General features: G+C 48.4%; 1 protein-coding gene across 6 annotated transcripts in view; it reads right to left on the bottom strand.

Moving 5' to 3' along the window:
* The window catches only part of LOC102999060 (cyclin-Y-like protein 1), a 785,789-nt gene that overhangs the window by 53,323 nt on the left and 714,511 nt on the right, over positions 1–17,955 (bottom strand). For all 6 annotated transcript variants that reach the window (XM_057541093.1, XM_057541096.1, XM_057541087.1 and 3 more), the window contains one exon: positions 17,430–17,591. In XM_057541093.1, the coding sequence (XP_057397076.1) occupies positions 17,430–17,591 (162 nt within the window). The remainder of the gene's footprint in view (positions 1–17,429; positions 17,592–17,955) is intronic.

The raw sequence follows: 17,955 nt of genomic DNA, 5'->3' as shown, positions 1-17,955 counted from the left end.
TTTCTCAGTATTGCATGAAGGCTACCAAGTTGGAACAGGCAAGTCCTGGATGTGAAAGCTTTAATTTATCTACCTCATTCATGTGTTATTTTTGTAGCTATAGTCTCTATTTTCTTATTTGATGACTGCTGAAGTATTCCTAGGCCCTGTCATAAACCTAAGAGTTAACGTATTGGTGGGAGCCGCTGGAAGTTCAAGATGTTGTTGTGATTCTTTTTTTCTTAATTCCCCTTTTGTATATGTGATATTAAACAGACGATGAGGCGTTACTCTTGAGGATTTAACAAGGAAGGAGAAAGAAAGACCCACATTTCTGGGTGAAGTCTTTGCCCCTCTATGTGGAGAAGTCGATTGCGACTGTTCTCAAGTCTGTCTCTCGGTAATTGCACCTGACTTTAGGACCCCCCCAAAAATTTTTTTTGCTTTGCCAAGTTGTGCCTTTCCTTCTGGAATTGTAAGTGAACACAATAATAGTGCCCGTTTACACTGTGAAGTGGATATTGTTACAGAAAACACACCAGAGGCTTTCTCACTTGTTAAGCTAATAATGCCTTCTGAATGTATGATCTACGGAGAAACCCCTGTAGTTTTTACCTGCTGATGGTGTCTGTTGGAGAATAAATTTTGGATGGTTCTTTTTTTCACACAAAAGAAAAAAAAAAAAAAAAGGCTCAGGCCCCTTGGTCCCAGGGGCCTGAGCTGACCCCTAGGACCAAGGAAGTGGTGCAGGTGGCCGTGTCAGAGGCTGTGAGCCCTACTTGTGGTTCTACTCTACTCCGCGGAGTCGAGGCTGGGAAGCATCTGTGTAGGCGGGGTCTCCCTTTCCCAGTCTCCCGAGCATCTTGGAGGGGCCTGTGGCTGGCTTCTCACCTACAGAATGTGGTCGAAGTGGGGTTCATGGCTTCCAGGCCCAGCCCCTACCAGCCTCCTGCGGGACCCTCCACTTCCTTGGGGCTTCCTGGGAGCTGTCCTTGCAGGATGGCAGCGTTACCCTCAGCCCAGGCCCTGAATGGGACTCGACTCCCCTCCCGCCACTGCCAGCTGCACTTCATGTGAGCAAAACAGAAACTCCTTTTGCATTAAGCCCCCGAGATCTGGGGCTTATCTGCCATTCACGCAGTGGGAAAGCCAGAGCCAGGCAGAGAAAAGGGCTCGTGGGATCAGCCAGAGCTCCTGGAAGGAATCAGAGTCTGCATAAGAGCCAGTGGGTGGGTGACTCTGGGGTGGGCATACCTGGTCCAGGTCCTGCCTCTACCGTTTACCGGAAGGATGTGCTTGGGCCAGTCGCTTGCCCTCTCTGGGCCTCAGTTTTCCTCTGTAACATGGGGATTAGTCTTAGTACACACCTCAGAAGGTTGTTCCAGAGGATGCTGTTGGAGACTCACCCTGCCCCTCCTTCCCAAGCTGGGCTGCTATCAGCTTCCAGCTGTACCCTTCTCTGTCCCCCTTCAGCCACCTCCTCACCCGGAGATTCCTTCGAGGTTATACCCCTACTCCCCACCCGGGGTCGGGGAGAGTCAATCTGAAAAACATTGAGGAGAACAAAGCCCTTGCCTTCAAGCAGCAACTCTGTGATGTCAGAGCTTCTGTGGTATCAGGCTGCGGTTACACTCCAGCAAGACCGCCCCCCGGTTTCCCCTCTTCCCCTGCCCCATCCTTGCTTCCCTCACATCTACGATAGTGCCCACTCATTAAGTCACCTGCCTAAGAATCCTCATCTCAAATCTGCGTCTGGTCAACCCTCTCTAAAACAGTTGTGAGATTATGCGGGTCAGACAGTGCCTGGCATATGGCAGGATCTTACGAGAAGGGAGCGAGCGTGATTACTATTCCTGCCAGAGCCAGTGCTGGTAGGGCCAGCCCACGGCTGCAGAGCCACGGCCTCAGGCTATGACGGCACTAAAATGCACCGCCTGCCCTGCGCTGAGCTCACCCCACCAGGCCCAGAGGAGGTAATTCAAGCAGAGAAGCTGAGTTTGTACACAGCTCACAGCCCCCAGTGCGAGGGGTCGGTGAAATACTACCCATGGCAGCTCTCTTGTGAATATAGAGCTCTGATTGTTCCAAGCAACCAGAACATTCCTTTGTAATAAATAAGCTGTCAGCAAGAAGGAACAGAAAGTCTGGAAACCTGGATGACCGGGGACAAAGCTGATCTTATGAATAGGCAATCAAGTATGATTTGAGAGACGCCAAAAATCTCAACTTTCTAAACTCACAGCTTGTCCCAAAGCCCCTGCCCTCCCCAACCAAGGTTCCTGAAATGCCCCCATTCAAAATGCATTCCTTAGAGTTTTGAGCACAGGTTTAGAGTCAAATGGACTTTGGGGGTCTGTGACCCACAAGAGAAGAAGTGTCAAATTCAAGCCTACGTCTTAAGCAGAGCACGACCGGGTAGCAGAAGTCTCCAGGTGGTGCCGGGCGGCCGGTGCCTCCTCCAGGTGCGCACCACACTTCAGTGGCTTTGTTCCATGAAAACGATCAACTGCCAAGTTCACAGACACAGAAAATAGAATGGTGGCTGCAGGGACTGGGGGAGGGGAGAGTGAGGCGTCGTTTAATGGGTACAGGGTTTCAGTGTGGGACGTGAAAGAGTTCTGCGGATGGATGGTGGTGATAGTTGTACAACAATGTGAATGCATTTAATGCCACTGAACTGTACCCTTAAAAATGGTTAAGATAATAAATTTTAGGTTATGTACGTTTTTCCACAATAAAAAACGAAAACAAAAAACCACTACAATCAGCCAAAGACAAAGGTAGCTTTGATGCTCACTGTGCCGGAAAGGTTGAAGGGCCCTGGCCCCAAGCTCCCAAAGGCCTTGAGAGGCAGCACCTGAACCAGGTGCTGGGCCAGGCCTGCCTCCCCAGGGCGTGTGCAGTGCAGGGTGGGGGGCCGGGACAGAGCAACAAGTGGGGAGGGGAACACAAGCCCTGCGCTCCCGGAGAGCATCGGGAAACCCTTCCACACCTCCCACGTTTCAGATGAAACAAGGCAGATGGGCGGCGGGGTGAAAAGGAGAGGCTCTGGGGGCTCGGCTTCCTGATTCTCTGCAAGGACCACTGAGCGTAGCGCCCGTGGGTAGGTCCCGGCCAGGCGGGCTCTGATAGTCAATCAATGAACAAGCATTTCCGGGGCTGCACCAGGGCACTGGGGATGCAAGGATGAGTGAGAGCCTCTGTCCTGCCCTGGATCCCAGCGGGAAGCCCGACAGGTGAACGGGCAGGTTCAGCCCTGTGTGGTGGGGATTCGGGTGAGGGAGCCATTCAGGGTAGGGGTGTGTTGAAGGAGTTGGGGAGAGCATTTGAAGAGAATTGGGGGCCAGGGAGTAGGCTCCCAGGTCAGGGAGGAAATCCATGCAGACCTCTCACGTTCTCTCCACCCCGCTCCTCATTTGTCTGGGGTCCTGCTGACAGACTACAAGCTAAGGGAAAGACAGACTGAGGCCTTGATGGTCCACATGGTTGCTCCCTTAAGAATTCGCCACATTATTACTAAGACCGACCTGGCAAGAAAATGAAAGCTCTCTTGGGGCCAGGTGGGCATGGGGGACAAATTCCCCATACAACGAAAAACGTGTCCTGGGTGCCCTCCACCCTCACCCCCCCTCCGCCATGACAAAGGGACAGAGGGTGGCCGTGAATGATGCTGAGCAGTGTGCCTTTGTTTCTGCGGCATGTGGTTTCCAGGGAGACCAGGGTCACTGCCTACGGGTAAACACCCACCCACACAGCTTGAGAACGGGATGTATCCTCTGAGCCCTCCTGCGATGGAGGCCTCAACTACTTATATCCATAATTGTGTCCCCATGGGGATTTCAAGTGATGCTCTGACCCAGACATCCAAAGGATAGCAATGGACGCTTCTGGAGACGAGAAGCCTCCTGCCCTGCATCACGTCCTAGGCCCTGCTCTCTCTGTCTGTCTGTCTCTCTCAACCATCTCTCGGCTGGTTCTGAAGTTAGGCAGGGAAGAGAGAAGGGTTACACCCTGACGCCCTGGAACCTTCCTCACGGCTCCTGTTGTGTATCTTCCTTTCCCAGGGTGGTCCTGGTGTGTGACTTTCAGGACCACGGGGGAAGGATGTGATCTCTCCTTCTGAAACTGCTGACTTTAGCCTGACTCATCTGGCTATGAGTCCAACCCTAGGGAAGGTGGGGGGAAGGGGAGCGGGGGTGGAGAAATGAGGGGCGAGGCGGTTGTCGTGCATTTATTGCACATCTGTGAGCACTGCACACGCTCCTTCATCCTCACGCCACCCTGGAGGCTGGGGGTGTGCACCCTTGTTACTGACTGCAAGGAAACCCACACGCAGGGCATCCCTTGACCACATCCTCACCGCTGGGAAGTCGGGGGCAGGGCCCTGCTCAGGTCTGGCTGAGTTCAAAGCTCTTAACTCGCTAAAATATACTGTCCCCTTAGACGGGGAAGGACCTTCTGTGAACACCTAGCAGAAACCAAATTCAAATAGTTTTGGGGGTGTTTTGTTTTTCAGTAAACATAACACCCCGCTGCCTTGTGGAGACCAGACAGACGCCCCTCCGGGTCTCCCAGTCCAGTAGACACGCTAGTCTGTGTGTCCTCTCTCTGTCTCTCTGTCTCTTTCTCTCCCTGTCTCTCTCTCTGTGTGCCTCCTTCTCCCTGTATCACTCTGTCTCTGTCTTTCTCTATTTCCATCCCTCCCTCCCTTCCCTATTCACCCTCATCAAGTTTGATTTCCCCAGTAGACAGCTTTCCAGCTGTAATAATATAGTCCATCTTCTGGAGCTTAAGGCACTTTTACATATTATCTCATTTGTCTTCACAGCATCTCTGTAAGGTGAAGGCTTGACAGAAATAGTGAAACAAGAAACGAGAGCTATAAAAGAACTTACACAGTGTTCTGTACCAAAGCAGGGAGGTGCTGGGGGTCCATGAGAATACCCACTGGGCCTGGCATATGAGGCTTCATCGCCACCTGCATCGAACTCCTCCAACAAGCCAGGAAGTGGGTCATTTTAAGAACAGAAGATGTGCTATGGAATCAACGTGAAGGAAGGAATTAGCTCCGCCTGGAGCATACTCTCTGAAATGACCATGTGACATTTGTGCTCAGCCTTCAAGGATGGGTAGGATTTTTCTAGGTCAACTACAGGAAGAACAAGAATGATCTGGAACAGAGAGGTGCCAGTGTCCTGGCTCGTTTGGGCTTGTGGGACTGGATAACCAGGTACCTGATGTGGGCAGTGGAATAAAGATGAGATTCCAGAGGCCACGGTGATTTTTCCTTGGGCCAATGCTGTGAGTGTACCAAGGGGTTTAGGACACAGTCCTGCCCACTTGGAGCTTATAACCTAATTGGGGAAATAAGATCAGTAGGCATTGAACCATTGAAGCCATTGCCTTAGAGGATGCAGCTCTAAGTCCAATTGAAATAACATTCCAAAGAAAGGAAAGATCACGTATGGGCAAGGTAAGTCCAAGAAGTCATCACAGGAGAGGGAGGAGGTGAACTGGGGGGAAAGGGAAGTATTTAGGGAGGCAAAGAGGAGAGGGACCTGTGGGGAAGCCAGAGGGAAGGTCGGGGTGGGAGCCCGTTAGGCCTCTGTCCTCTCAGCGTCACATTTGTCCCCAGACCACCCCCCTTTCCCATCACCCTGCCCCGCATGATCCTGACTTGATCCACGGGTTGATACTTCGGGGGGAAATATAATGGGTCATTATATCGCTCTCTTTTTTACGTGAAAAGTTTACCACAGCTCCTTTTTTGGTGGAAAGTAAGTAAATCAAGGGGCAAGGGGTATCCAGTTCCCTGAGGGGGAGGATGGAAATGTTGTCAGCCCCTGAACTGGATTTTCTGCCTGCCTAGTCCTTTCCATTGGCAAATTCATGTCCCAGCTTTGTTTCTCATGCCTGGAACCTCTAGAGAGACACTGGCTGTCCCAAGGGACTCTAGGAAGATTGAAGCATATTGGTCCTCAACAATCAGTTTTTGAACGAATGAGTGAGTGAATGAATGAATGAATGAGAACCCGAACTCCCTTTCCTTTCCCTTCCATCACCCATCACAGGCAGCTCACCAGGGTCCTGTGTCTGATATTTGTCATTCCTTGGTATCTGCGGGGGACTGGTTCCAGGAACCCCACAGATACCAAAATCCACGGATGCTCAAGTCCCTTATATAAAATGGTGTGGTATTTGCATAAAACCTACACATCCTCCTGCATACTTTAAATCATCTCTAGATTACTTATAATACCTACTACAACATAAATGCTACATAAATAGATGATCCAAGCAGCAAATTCAAGTTTTGCTTTTTGGAACTTTCTGGTATAAACACATTATCCCATTTAACCCCGTAACAACCCTATGAGGTAGCCATTTCAAAGATAAGGAAACCAAGAAAGCTAAGTGATGCAGCAAGTTCACACAGCAACTGAATGAATGAAGGAGAAGATGAATGGACACTAAGAAAGCAGGTGGGATCTTAGTTTCCTGACCAGGAATCGAACCCACGGCCCTTGCATAGGAAGCTTGGAGTCTTAACCACTGGACCACCAGGGAAGTCCCATCACATTTCTTTAAATAAATAAATAAATACTAATATAAAAGAAAAAGAAAAAAAAACCTTACCTAACATAATAGGATAACATACATAAATTGCCCAATTGTCCAAAACAGTCTTACTCAAAAAATACTAGCTTCCTTCCCTATCTATAAAATAGAACTATTTTATAGATGCAGTCTTGCCTGCCTCTCCCTACCTTACAGGGGTTGGGTGCCAGTGAGACGAGGTATCAAATATGAAGACATTCTGTGACCTATATCTCTATGGGACACAGCTTTCCCCCATCATTCTCCTGGGGAAAGTGCGACGTTGATTTCCCAGCACTCGCTGGCCTCCCGTGGCATGTGTCAATGACTTAGGACCCAGCATGATGATTTTGCCAGTTGGCTCCAAAGCAGACAGGTCAGTGAGGCCTCTGACATCTTACACTCTCATCTGCCTGATGGTAAGTGAGCTGCCTCTAGCTCCAAGTAAAGCTCAGGAGAGGGGACGGACCACCTCCGTGCCCTTCGGGGAAGGACTAGGCCCCGGGAAGGCAGCCCAGAAGACCAGATGTCAGAGTGCAGAGTCCATGAACCAGACGGGTGCAGAAGGGAAAGCCTCTCTAAAGACCAGCGCCCCTACCAGAGACGGTTGGAGGCTGAGCTTCCCAGCAGCCCGCGGTGGAAGGGAGGCTCTGAGCAGAGCATGCGTCTCACCCGGTGCTGCGGCCCCTGGGGAAGCTGGGGTCCAGGGACAGGTCCTGGGAGGCTGATGAACACCTAAGATGGCCCAGGTGTGAAGACAGGGCCACGCTTGGGGGCTGTTGAACAGGATGGTGGACGGGGTGGGTGGCTGGATGGGAAGGAGACTGGGCCCAAAGTGCAGAGCAGGAACCAGAAAGCCAGAGGGCGTAAGGCCAGAGGCGGAGCAAGCTCAGAGATCTGCACCCACCTCCTGACCTTCCTGATCCTCTTTCTGACAGCCAGCCCCACAACCAGACAAAGGCACTCACCCTCCCCTCTTAGCCCCATTTCCACATTAGAAAGCCCGAAAAAACATCAATTATCTGCTTCCGTTTTAGAAAGTCTTTAAATAATTAACGATTATGGGATGGCTTTGAACTCCTAAGATAGGAGCTGCTATGGTAATATTATTATTGTTTTGAAAAATAATATGTCTCCAATCACTAGCTGTTGCTAAAGGGTCTGTTATCTTACCCTTGGGGGTAGCTGTTTGCAAGCTGATTAATTAGAACTCCATTTTTCAGACTTTTTAATTTAGATGTTAATAAATTCAATACTTTTATCCATTTGTTGTCCCAAATAAGATCCTTTGGGAATAACTTCTCATTTACGATAGTGACCTGGGCAAGACGGCTCATAAAACTGTATTAAGAATGCCTGGGGCTTCCCTGGTGGCGCAGTGGTTGGGAGTCTGCCTGCCGGTGCAGGGGACGCGGGTTCGGGCCCTGGTCTGGGAGGATCCCACATGCCGCGGAGCGACTACGCCCGTGAGCCACAATTGCTGAGCCTGCGCGTCTGGAGCCTGTGCTCCGCAGCAAGAGAGGTCGCTACGGTGAGAGACCCGCGCACCGTGATGAGGGGTGGCCCCTGCTTGCCGCGGCTGGGGAAAGCCCTCGCACAGAGGCGAGGACTCAACACAGCCATAAATGAATAATAAATAAATAAATGAATAAATTTAAAAAAAAATTAAAAAAAAAAAGAATGCCTTCAAGAAACGATGAAAATTGCATTATGAATATACAGTCCTCTTGCAGGCCTCCAAATTACTAGACCCAAGACACAGCCCAAACTCCACCATTAAGTTGAATTAATATTCCTGTCAGAACCGTAATCCTTACACAGTCTGATTTTCTGTTTAATTTCTCAACCCAAGCATACTGACTTTTCCATTTAATTGACTTTGCCTCAATCTTTACCCAAAGGAAAAATAAGATACAGAAGCAGAGAGAAAATGACTTCGATTGCGTCTCTCTGCCCTTCCGCTCAGAGGCTGCCCCACTCCACGCTCTGGGCTGAAAGGCAGCCCACCTGGAAGGAGAGACACGGCCCTCGTCCATCAGGGGACCTGGGGACCTGCACAGGGGGCAGGGAAGAGCCCATGTGACATTGGGCACCCTTTCTCAAGATGAAGGTGCCTGGAGATGGCACCCAGGACAAGGGGTGGTCAGAGATTTGGGGGAAGAGAGGGCTTCTGCCCATCCAGGAGGGCCAGCTCCCAGCCCTGATGGAAACGACAACCAGCAGCCTCTCTGGGTCTCGGGGCTCTGTCTTGGGGCTGCACAGCAACACAGAACTGCTCTAGATATTTACCGCAGGGTGTAACCTTTCTCAAAAAGCCCCGCTGAAGAGAACCCCACCCGTCCTCTGGGCATCACGGTCCAGCCCCAAACTCTGCAGGGGGCCACAGCCTGGTCCCTGCACTCCCCGTCTCTCCCACCCTCCCCTCTTCTCTGCCCTGCTCCTCCTTTCTGTCACCTGGCCTCTGCTTCCCTTTCCTCCCTCACCTGCTCCCACTCACCCTGCGGGCTCTCCTCGAAGTCTTGTTTCACACTCCCAGTAGACCGTCATCGCCGAAACAATAGTAAAGATTCACCCATCACCCCTCAGTTACTTCAGGGTGATCAGAGGCAGTGGAACGACCCCCAAACCACATCTGGAATGTGGGAGGATGGTTTCATAAGCTGTAGTCCCAGCCGCGCCTCTGTTAGCTGCTATTCGAACGAACCTCGTTCCGCGAGCGCGGTCCCTGGCGTGAGGTGGGTGCTGTGTGGGAATGAGCAGGGTTGCGGTGACACACGCCTGTCCCCCCATGGAGTGCCACAGTGGCGGGCAGGTCTGGAGACGGCTCTGCCCGGCTAAGCCTTTCCTCACGGCTAGCTTTACTGGGGAGGCAAAAATGGCACCAACAGACCCAGGATGGGTGGATGGAAACATTTCCCTTCAGGAGGGAGCAGCCTGGGCTTCCCTGGTGCAGTGGTTGAGAATCTGCCTGCTAATGCAGGGGACACGGGTTCGAGCCCTGGTCCGGGAAGATCCCACATGCCGCAGAGCAACTAGGCCCGTGAGCCACAACTACTGAGCCTGCGTGTCTGGAGCCTGTGCTCCGCAACAAGAGAGGCCGCGATAGTGAGAGGCCCGCGCACCGCGATGAAGAGTGGCCCCCGCTCGCCACAACTAGAGAAAGCCCTAGCACAGAAACGAAGACCCAACACAGCCATAAATAAATAAATAAAGTAGTTATTAATTAAAAAAAAAAAAAAAGAGGGAGCAGCCTAATCGGACCATATGCTGGGAAGAGAGGTGAGAAAAGAAATCCCCCTGGATCCAAACACAGAACAAGCAGTCGGTGTGCGTGGAACAGGCAGCTCTGAACCCCAGTCACGGGGTAGCTTCCCTCCCGCTGTGTGTGCAGGGCCTGCTTCCTCGTGTCTGGGTGAACCGGTAACACCTATGTCCCGCGGCCACCCCCTTACAGCCCCCATCATGTCACACCGGGGGCTCAGCCTCTGTGCTCACCTGCCTCCCGTCTCCCTTCTGTTACCGACCCAGGTCCTTGGACTCTTCAATCACTAGAAATCGGTAAGAGTCCAGATAAGAAATCCAGGTAAGGCGGTACTGGGAGCAAAAACAAGTAACAGGTGCCCTCGCCCGCTCCCTGAGGAGGGTGCCAGCTGGCTCCTTAGACGGAGTTACGACAGATGCAGGTCCCTGGGTTGGGCAGGAGGCGGAGCTTAGGTGGCCTGCCCACCCCCTTGGCGGCGCTGTGTGCAGGGACCATGCACAGTCCCCTGCTTTCGCTCCTGGCACTCAGAAGTGACAGTTGGTTTGTGGCCTTTTTGTATCTTATTGCTTATTGTTGCCCCAACTGCGCATACCTGCAGTTACTTTTAGTTTCTTTGTATTTTGTTGCTGGAGGAGACGTTTGTCCAGGTGCAAGCACTCTGGTAAAGGGTCCCAGGTCTCAGGGCCCAGGGCCTGTCTCCCTTCCACTCCCACAACGTTCTCAACTGTATCCACAGAATCTGACCCAGGGTGGGAAGAGTTCATTTATGATTTTCCCCCCGTCACCAAAGCAGAGAGGAGCCTGGTTGCACCAAGGTGAGAGGAGGTACAGCAAGGGGTTAAGCCTGAAACCTGGCCCTGCCACCTTCCAGCCATGTGACCATGGGTGAGATACTCACCTCCTCTATACCTCAGTGTTCCCCTCTATAAAATGGGGCTAAAAACAATGGATTGCTTTTGTACAGATTAAATGACTTAATATGTATAAATTGCTTAGAACATTGTCTGCACACAGCAAGTTCCATGTAGGTGTTTGCAATTATTGTTAATAAGATGTTTAACCCCTTGAGGGTAGGGACTGTACTACTTTATCCCCAGATGTACTGCATCCCCAGATCTCCATCCAGTTTGTGGAACATAACAGCAAAATCATCTGGCGGAAAGGCATGGGAGAGAAACGAAGTTAGACTCAAGTCCCAGCTGTGTGATCTTGGATGAGTTATACGTTACAATGACATTCATTTTCGTGAAAAGCTTGCAAGTCTGATACGAGGATTGGAATGATGTTCATAAAACCCTTATTAGCATAGTGCCTGGTGCTTCAGGACACTGGATAAATTGGTGGCCGTAATCTTTGTTATTATTGTTGAATAAATGAGCACAGAGTGAGCTGCAGTCCCTCCAAGGATGGAATTACATCAGTAAATCTTCAGGAAACCTGCATCCCCATGGGCGGGTCCAGCTATATAAATTGTGGGGTCCAGTGCAAAATGTAAAGGTAGGGCGCCTTGTCCAAAAATGAATCAGTATTTCAAGATGGCGACAGCAGAGCATTGCACCAAATATGGACCCTCCTTAGGGCACAGGAGTCATGCCCATGGGACCCGACCAGGACTAGTTTCAGCCGAAGGGACCAAGGCCCTCTTATTTTGTAATCAAGAGTCTCGGCCCAGAGAATTCGGGGGCCTCATGTCACTTCTCTTTTGGATCACTCAGCAGGGCGAGGCTGAGAGCTCAGAGCTCCCAAGGCCAGGCCAACTGTCCTCAATAACTATCAGTTCCCAGCAGGGGCCCGAGCACTCCCTCCTGCAGCTGAGACCCCAGATCGCAAAAAGTGAATGACTCAAGGCCATCCCTTATCTTTGATTAAGTGTGGACAAAAAAATGTACATGGTACCTGCAGCGGATTGAATTACTGGCCCTAATCTCTCACCGCCCCTGCCCGCCCCCCCCCACCTCCCCCCGCCTCCCCCCACAATCCCCGCCAGCGTATTGACCTCCACAGTAAGCTGGGTGCACCTCACTGCCCCTTGACTTTCGGCACGTCCATGTTACTTGCTTTGGTCAATGGGAACAGCTGGGCTTGCCCTCTGGCACACCTGCCTGTCACCATGGGAAGAACACAGCCTGCGTGGCCCCCCTCTCAAGGAAGAGGAGAGACACGTAAAGCAGACCTGGACCCACCTCGCAGTCTGCAGTCAAGCCCAGCTAAACGCACCCGAGATCAGCTGAACCCATCCAACCTGTAGACCCATAAGCGAGAAATATATACTCCTTGTTTTGGGCCAGTAAGCTTGGGGTGTTTTGTTAAACAGAGTCACTGTGGCAATAGCTGGTTGATATATAGTACCTTGCAACCCAAAGAAACTGTCACTCATCCCCCAGACACTTATTGAATGGCTATAATGTACCAGGCACAACTTCTGGGGGTTTGAAAATGAAACACACACACACACATACACACACACACATACACACATCCTCCACCCACAGTCAAGTAACCATTTAGAGGAGAGAGCAAATCTGTGTAACCATTACATGGAGTGAGCAACTCTATTTTTATCTCCCAGTTTTATGCAAACGTATTCCTGGAAGCCCATTTTCCCATGGCAGGCCCCATGGCTCTCCTGGTCACTCCTGCATAATACAAGAGTTCTCCAGTCCTCACAATCACAAGTCTTGGTTTAATAATTAAAATTCCAGCCCAGAGGAATAGTCAAGACTCCACTCTTGATCCAAGCTGGAGACCCCTCCCTCCACTCCCAGATCTCACGCCTTGGAGGCAGCGAGGCTGGCTGGGTGGATGTGGTCACGGTCTTCTCTAGCCCCCCAACCATGGGCTTCTACTCCTCCTGTCCAGCTTTAGACCCACTGGAACTGGACTGAGGTGGGGGAAAGAGAAACAAGGAGCGGAGAGCAGAAAGTTCTCCCGTGACTGGCACTGCTGGGTGATCTAGCACCAACTTCCTCTCACGTGCGGGAAGATTCTTGTCTCATGTGCGTTTATGAGGGCACATCTGGAGACACCCTCAAAACTGGGGCTCTCTGGCCATCAGTTCCCTTGACCTGTGTCAAAGTACCTCTATTCATGTTGGTTCCTTACTCTTTCCTCAGCCTCTAAGCTATCAGTGATCCCTCCAGCTCCTTTCAGCTGTATCTCTCTGACCCTCCAGGTGACCCTCTAGGACAGGTCCTAAGATGGCCCACACTAACCCTCTCTCACACATGGTCCAAAGTGGTCCATGGGCATCACCCTGCACCCTTTGACCTGACAGATGCCAGGAGAGCAGGCCAATCCCAGTGTGGCAGGAACTTCTGCCTTGCTCCTCCCCTTATTTTTATGTAGCAAAAGCAAGTATACAAAAGTACCTTCCCAGGAGTGCAGAAAGGCTACTGATCTGATCTTATATGCTAAACTTAAGTTTTAAAAAGTGTGTGTGTCTATGTGTGTGTGTGTCTGTGTGTGTGTGAGAGAGAGAGAGAGATTCCACAAACTGAGAGCAGCATAAAGAGAGCAAAGGCTTGGATTTTAGTATATTTTAAAAAAAGATTTCACTTTAGTTTTAACAGAAGCATTTAAAAAAAAAAAAAGCAATTTTGAAGTGAAGATTAAGACAGGTGAAATTTCAGTTCTGATTTGGCTTTAATTCCAGCTCTGACCCCGGTTATGAGGACTAGGTCATGGTATCAAAAACACATTTTTACTTTTATCAAGGCAGAAATGAGACTTTAATCTTTATATTCTCTTTGGCTTTACCCCCTCCCCATCCCACGCTCCATGTTGCTGCCGTGCCCAGTCTCCCTGAACCCGGGTATATAGACCAGCACGCTGGTATCACAGCATCTTTTACTTCTACCTCCAAACACTGCATGGCACGCTTACTGTTATGAAATTTAAAAGCATTTCAGTGAATTCGTGTTTTGCTAATCCCTCTCTGAAAAGCCAAGATACTCCTTGCAATTATTTAAAGCACCCTCCGGGTATCACGGAAACCAGAGCTGTGAATCATCACTGCAAAGTAACCTCCTCTGGCATCTGCTGGGGAGAGAGAATAACGTCAGCCCCTACCAATTCTAAGCCTCAGCTTAAGACTGAACACATAATCGTATAGCAATTGTTTCCACCACTGGAAATGCTGTTACTCATAGTTATTTAAAGTTACTGTCTTCACAAAGGTCACCAGAGCCCCTTTACTGTGACAAGTTCCTCTGTAAGCTGACATTTCTACTTAGATACACAACTGGACCCACAAATTTATCACTGACTTTTCCTCACCAGAGAGCCGCAGAAGGAGTTGGTTGACTTCTCTTGATCGTTATTATGGAACGTCTGTACGATAACAAAATATGGGCTTAACAAATTTCTTAATTCAGGGAGAACTTGGGCAGAATTCTCTGAAATAATGGGCGGTTTGGAGTCAGAGTGACATAGCCTTTTATGCTGTTGCGATTCATAACGCTATCATTTTTATTTTGAAATAATTCTTTCAAAGGTAGTCAACTGGGGGACTAAACTATCCTGATTCTATTCCAGGAAGCAATGTTGAGTGCGGGCTTTGAAGGCTCTGGATACATTTGTGAACTTGTGCAAGTGTTTTTACCTCTCTCTGCCCCAGATCTCCCTATCTTTGAATTAAGGATAATAATATCTGATTCCTGGGTTAGAACGATGGGTCTCAACCGGGGAAGACGGGCATGATTTTGCCCCCCAAGAGGACATCCGGCGATGTGTGAAGACATTTTTGTTTGTTACAACTCAAGGATGCTAATAGGTAGAAACCAAGGATGTTGGTAAATACCCTACAAGGAATAGGACAGGCCCCATAACAAAAGATTATCTGGTTCCAAACATCAATTGCGTCAAGACTGAGAAACCCTGGGTTAGAATAATGCTATTTTAAATCTGTGGGGCTTCCCTGGTGGCGCAGTGGTTGAGGGTCTGCCTGCCAATGCAGGGGACACGGGTTCGAGCCCTGGTCTGGGAGGATCCCACATGCCGCGGAGCAACTGGGCCCGTGAGCCACAATTACTGAGCCTGCGCGTCTGGAGCCTGTGCTCCGCAACGAGAGAAGCCGCGATAGAGAGAGGCCCGCGCACCATGATGAAGAGTGGCCCCCAATTGCCACAATTAGAGAAAGCCCTCGCACAGAAACGAAGACCCAACACAGCCATAAATAAATAAATAAATATTAAATCTGTGAATATGTATGTCTGTGTACGTGTGTGTGTGGATAAATGTAAATGATATAATATATATTGATTATTTTTAAAAGTTAATCTGTGGACACTTCAACAAATCTTAGTTTTGTTTCTTTCTAAAACCCTTCATAACACTTTCCTTCCAAAAAAGTTTTCATACACTGTTTAGGCAAATTCTGGCTGTTTCCACCGCTACAACTTCCAATGTCTTACCGTCTTTTAGCATATTCTATTTCTATTTTTTTTGCTTTTTCTAAAAACCTTATAGATATGATTACAATCCAAATGCAAATCAGCTATCCACACAATCAAATTCTCATCTTTCTTTTAGACGTAGTGACCCTTGTGGAGGTATCTCTTAAAGAATACACTCCAGGGCTTCCCTGGTGGCGCAGTAGTTGAGAATCCGCCTGCTAATGCGGGGGACACGGGTTCGAGCCCTGGTCTGGGAAGATCCCACATGCCACGGAGCGGCTGGGCCCGTGAGCCACAATTGCTGAGCCTGCGCGTCTGGAGCCTGTGCCCCGCGACGGGAGGGGCCGCGATAGAGAAAGGCCCGCGCACCGCGATGAAGAGCGGTCCCCGTACCGCGATGAAGAGTGGCCCCCGCTTGCCGCAACTGGAGAAAGCCCTCGCACGAACCGAGGACCCAACACAGCCAAAAATAAATAAATAAATAAAAAAAAAAAAAAAAAAAAAGAATACACTCCAGCTCACCTATTTAACTAGTTTTGACTTAATTTGGGGTGCTTTATTAGCAAACAGTGTAAGACAAAGTAGCTGGTATAATACAGAGTGATGTTTAAATTAGTTTACAATTTGCTTGGCCTCATCTAGAACTGCAGTGAACAAAGCCATTCAGAAATGTCAGCTGTGTTCCCAAGCACTGTAACAAATTGTCGCCTGAACGCTGCACACCTAATGACTTCAAATTAGCTTCACTGCGATATCGCCTGACAGTTCGTTACGACTGTTAGCAACATAGCTGGCGTATCATGACCAATAAATTGGTTTCAGTGTGGGCTGGGAAAGGGACTTCCATCAATTTGATTAAAGAAATTACTGTAGCATTCAAGGCATAAAGACAAACTAGTTTAAGGAGACAGAAATAAGTTCACTGTACCAAAGAAACACGGCTCATTGTCCAAAAATTTGTTTGTAAACTATTTGAAGATCAAAGCTCAAACAAACAATAATTCAAGTAGACTACTACAATTCTTAAACCTTGTGATCAGGTATATGTTCACTGATCTAAGGACAGGTCTGGAGAGAAAAATAATTGGATACTTTAAAATACTACTTTTGGGACTTCCTTGGGGGTGCAGTGGATAAGACTCTGCACTCCCGATGCAGGGGGCCCGGGTTCGATCCCTGGTCAGGGAACTAGATCCCAAACGCATGCTGCAACTAAGAGTTCGCATGCCACAACTAAGGAGCCCGCCTGCCACAACTAAGACCCAGCGCAATCAAATAAATAAATAAATAAATATTAAAAAATAAAAACCTGAAATACTACTTTTAAGGCACCATATGAGAATATTTACAATGTCAATTGAACATTTATTTTCATAATTTATGTATAAATTCATGGTAAATATCTAATTGTAAACCAAAGCAATATGCAAATATGAAAAACAATTCAGTATAAATCGCCACTACGAACAACAAAATAAGTGATTTTTAAAAGGAAAAAAGGTATCTAGACTACTCCTGACAAAAACTTTTTTTTATTACGATATTATAGCTTTATTTAGAGTTTAGGAAGCTAAGATAGAGTAAGTTCAGGAAGTTGTCCCATTGGCAGGCCAGGCAGGACTTATACCCAGGCTGTCTGCCTTAAAGCCCCCAATTCATAAACATTTATTTAAAGTGAAAAGAAAAAAACAGAAGTATTTCCTTAGGAGAAAACTCGGACTTTTTAAAAGAATAAGGAAATATTTTAACAAGTTATATTCTCTTTATCTTAGGTTGGCAATAGTACCTTCATATGCGAAAAAATAATTAACAAGCATTCAAGATGGTACAGTTATAAAAATGGCATATGATTCTATTAGGACCAAGAAAGCACTAAATTAAGTATGACAAAAACAAATGTAAAGGTTTAAAAAAATCCTAATGAACGGGAATTCCCCGGTGGCCCAGTGGTTGAGACTCTGCGCTTTCACTGCCGATGGTTCGGGTTCAATCCCTGGTTGGGGAACTAAGTTCTCACAAGCCGTGCAGTGTGGCCAAGAACAATCAATTAATTAAAAAAATACAAATAAAAAAAGTAAATTAAAATAAATAAATAAAATTTAAAAATCCTAATGAGAAAATTGTGAATTTGCCTAAATCAACATATAAAGCCTAGGGAATTAATGGCAAACTTTTCTTTTTCATTTCAGAAAAGGTACCTGGAATATGCTTCGCCCATCCAATGATAACCACCAATTCTCGATCGGCCAAGTCGCACAGTGTAGTGAGGGCTTTGATGTCACTGTCGGGAACAGTAGGGTCAGGCATGGCATAGATCTTCTCCGGTTCAGCCACCAATAAATGTGAGACAATCTTGTTATCTGCAGAATCAGACCAGAGCACAACAAGATCACTAGTAGTATCATCCCTCTTTCGCACGTTCTAAACTAGGTGGTATTTTGAGCAAAAACAAAAAACAAAACAAAAAAATCCCTCAAACACCTATAATCAACCCCAAATATTCCATTTACGGTTCAACATATATATACTAAACAGTGTTCTGGAAAACCCATAGCAGTTGTAATAGTTCTTTGTTTCTTCTTGGCTTTATCTGCCTTTGCTGGAATGAAGCATCTGTCCCGCAATGAAATTTTTTATAGCAAACAGATAAGAGAAGTTAGATGCTTTCTGGGTCTGCTCTTTGATTCTTAGGTGGGATCTGGGGAAGCAGACTAAATAGCATAC

Source organism: Balaenoptera acutorostrata, chromosome 1 (assembly GCF_949987535.1).
Source record: "Balaenoptera acutorostrata chromosome 1, mBalAcu1.1, whole genome shotgun sequence".
Taxonomy (NCBI): Eukaryota; Metazoa; Chordata; class Mammalia; order Artiodactyla; family Balaenopteridae; genus Balaenoptera; species Balaenoptera acutorostrata.
This window is presented reverse-complemented; position numbering and strand designations above follow the sequence as displayed.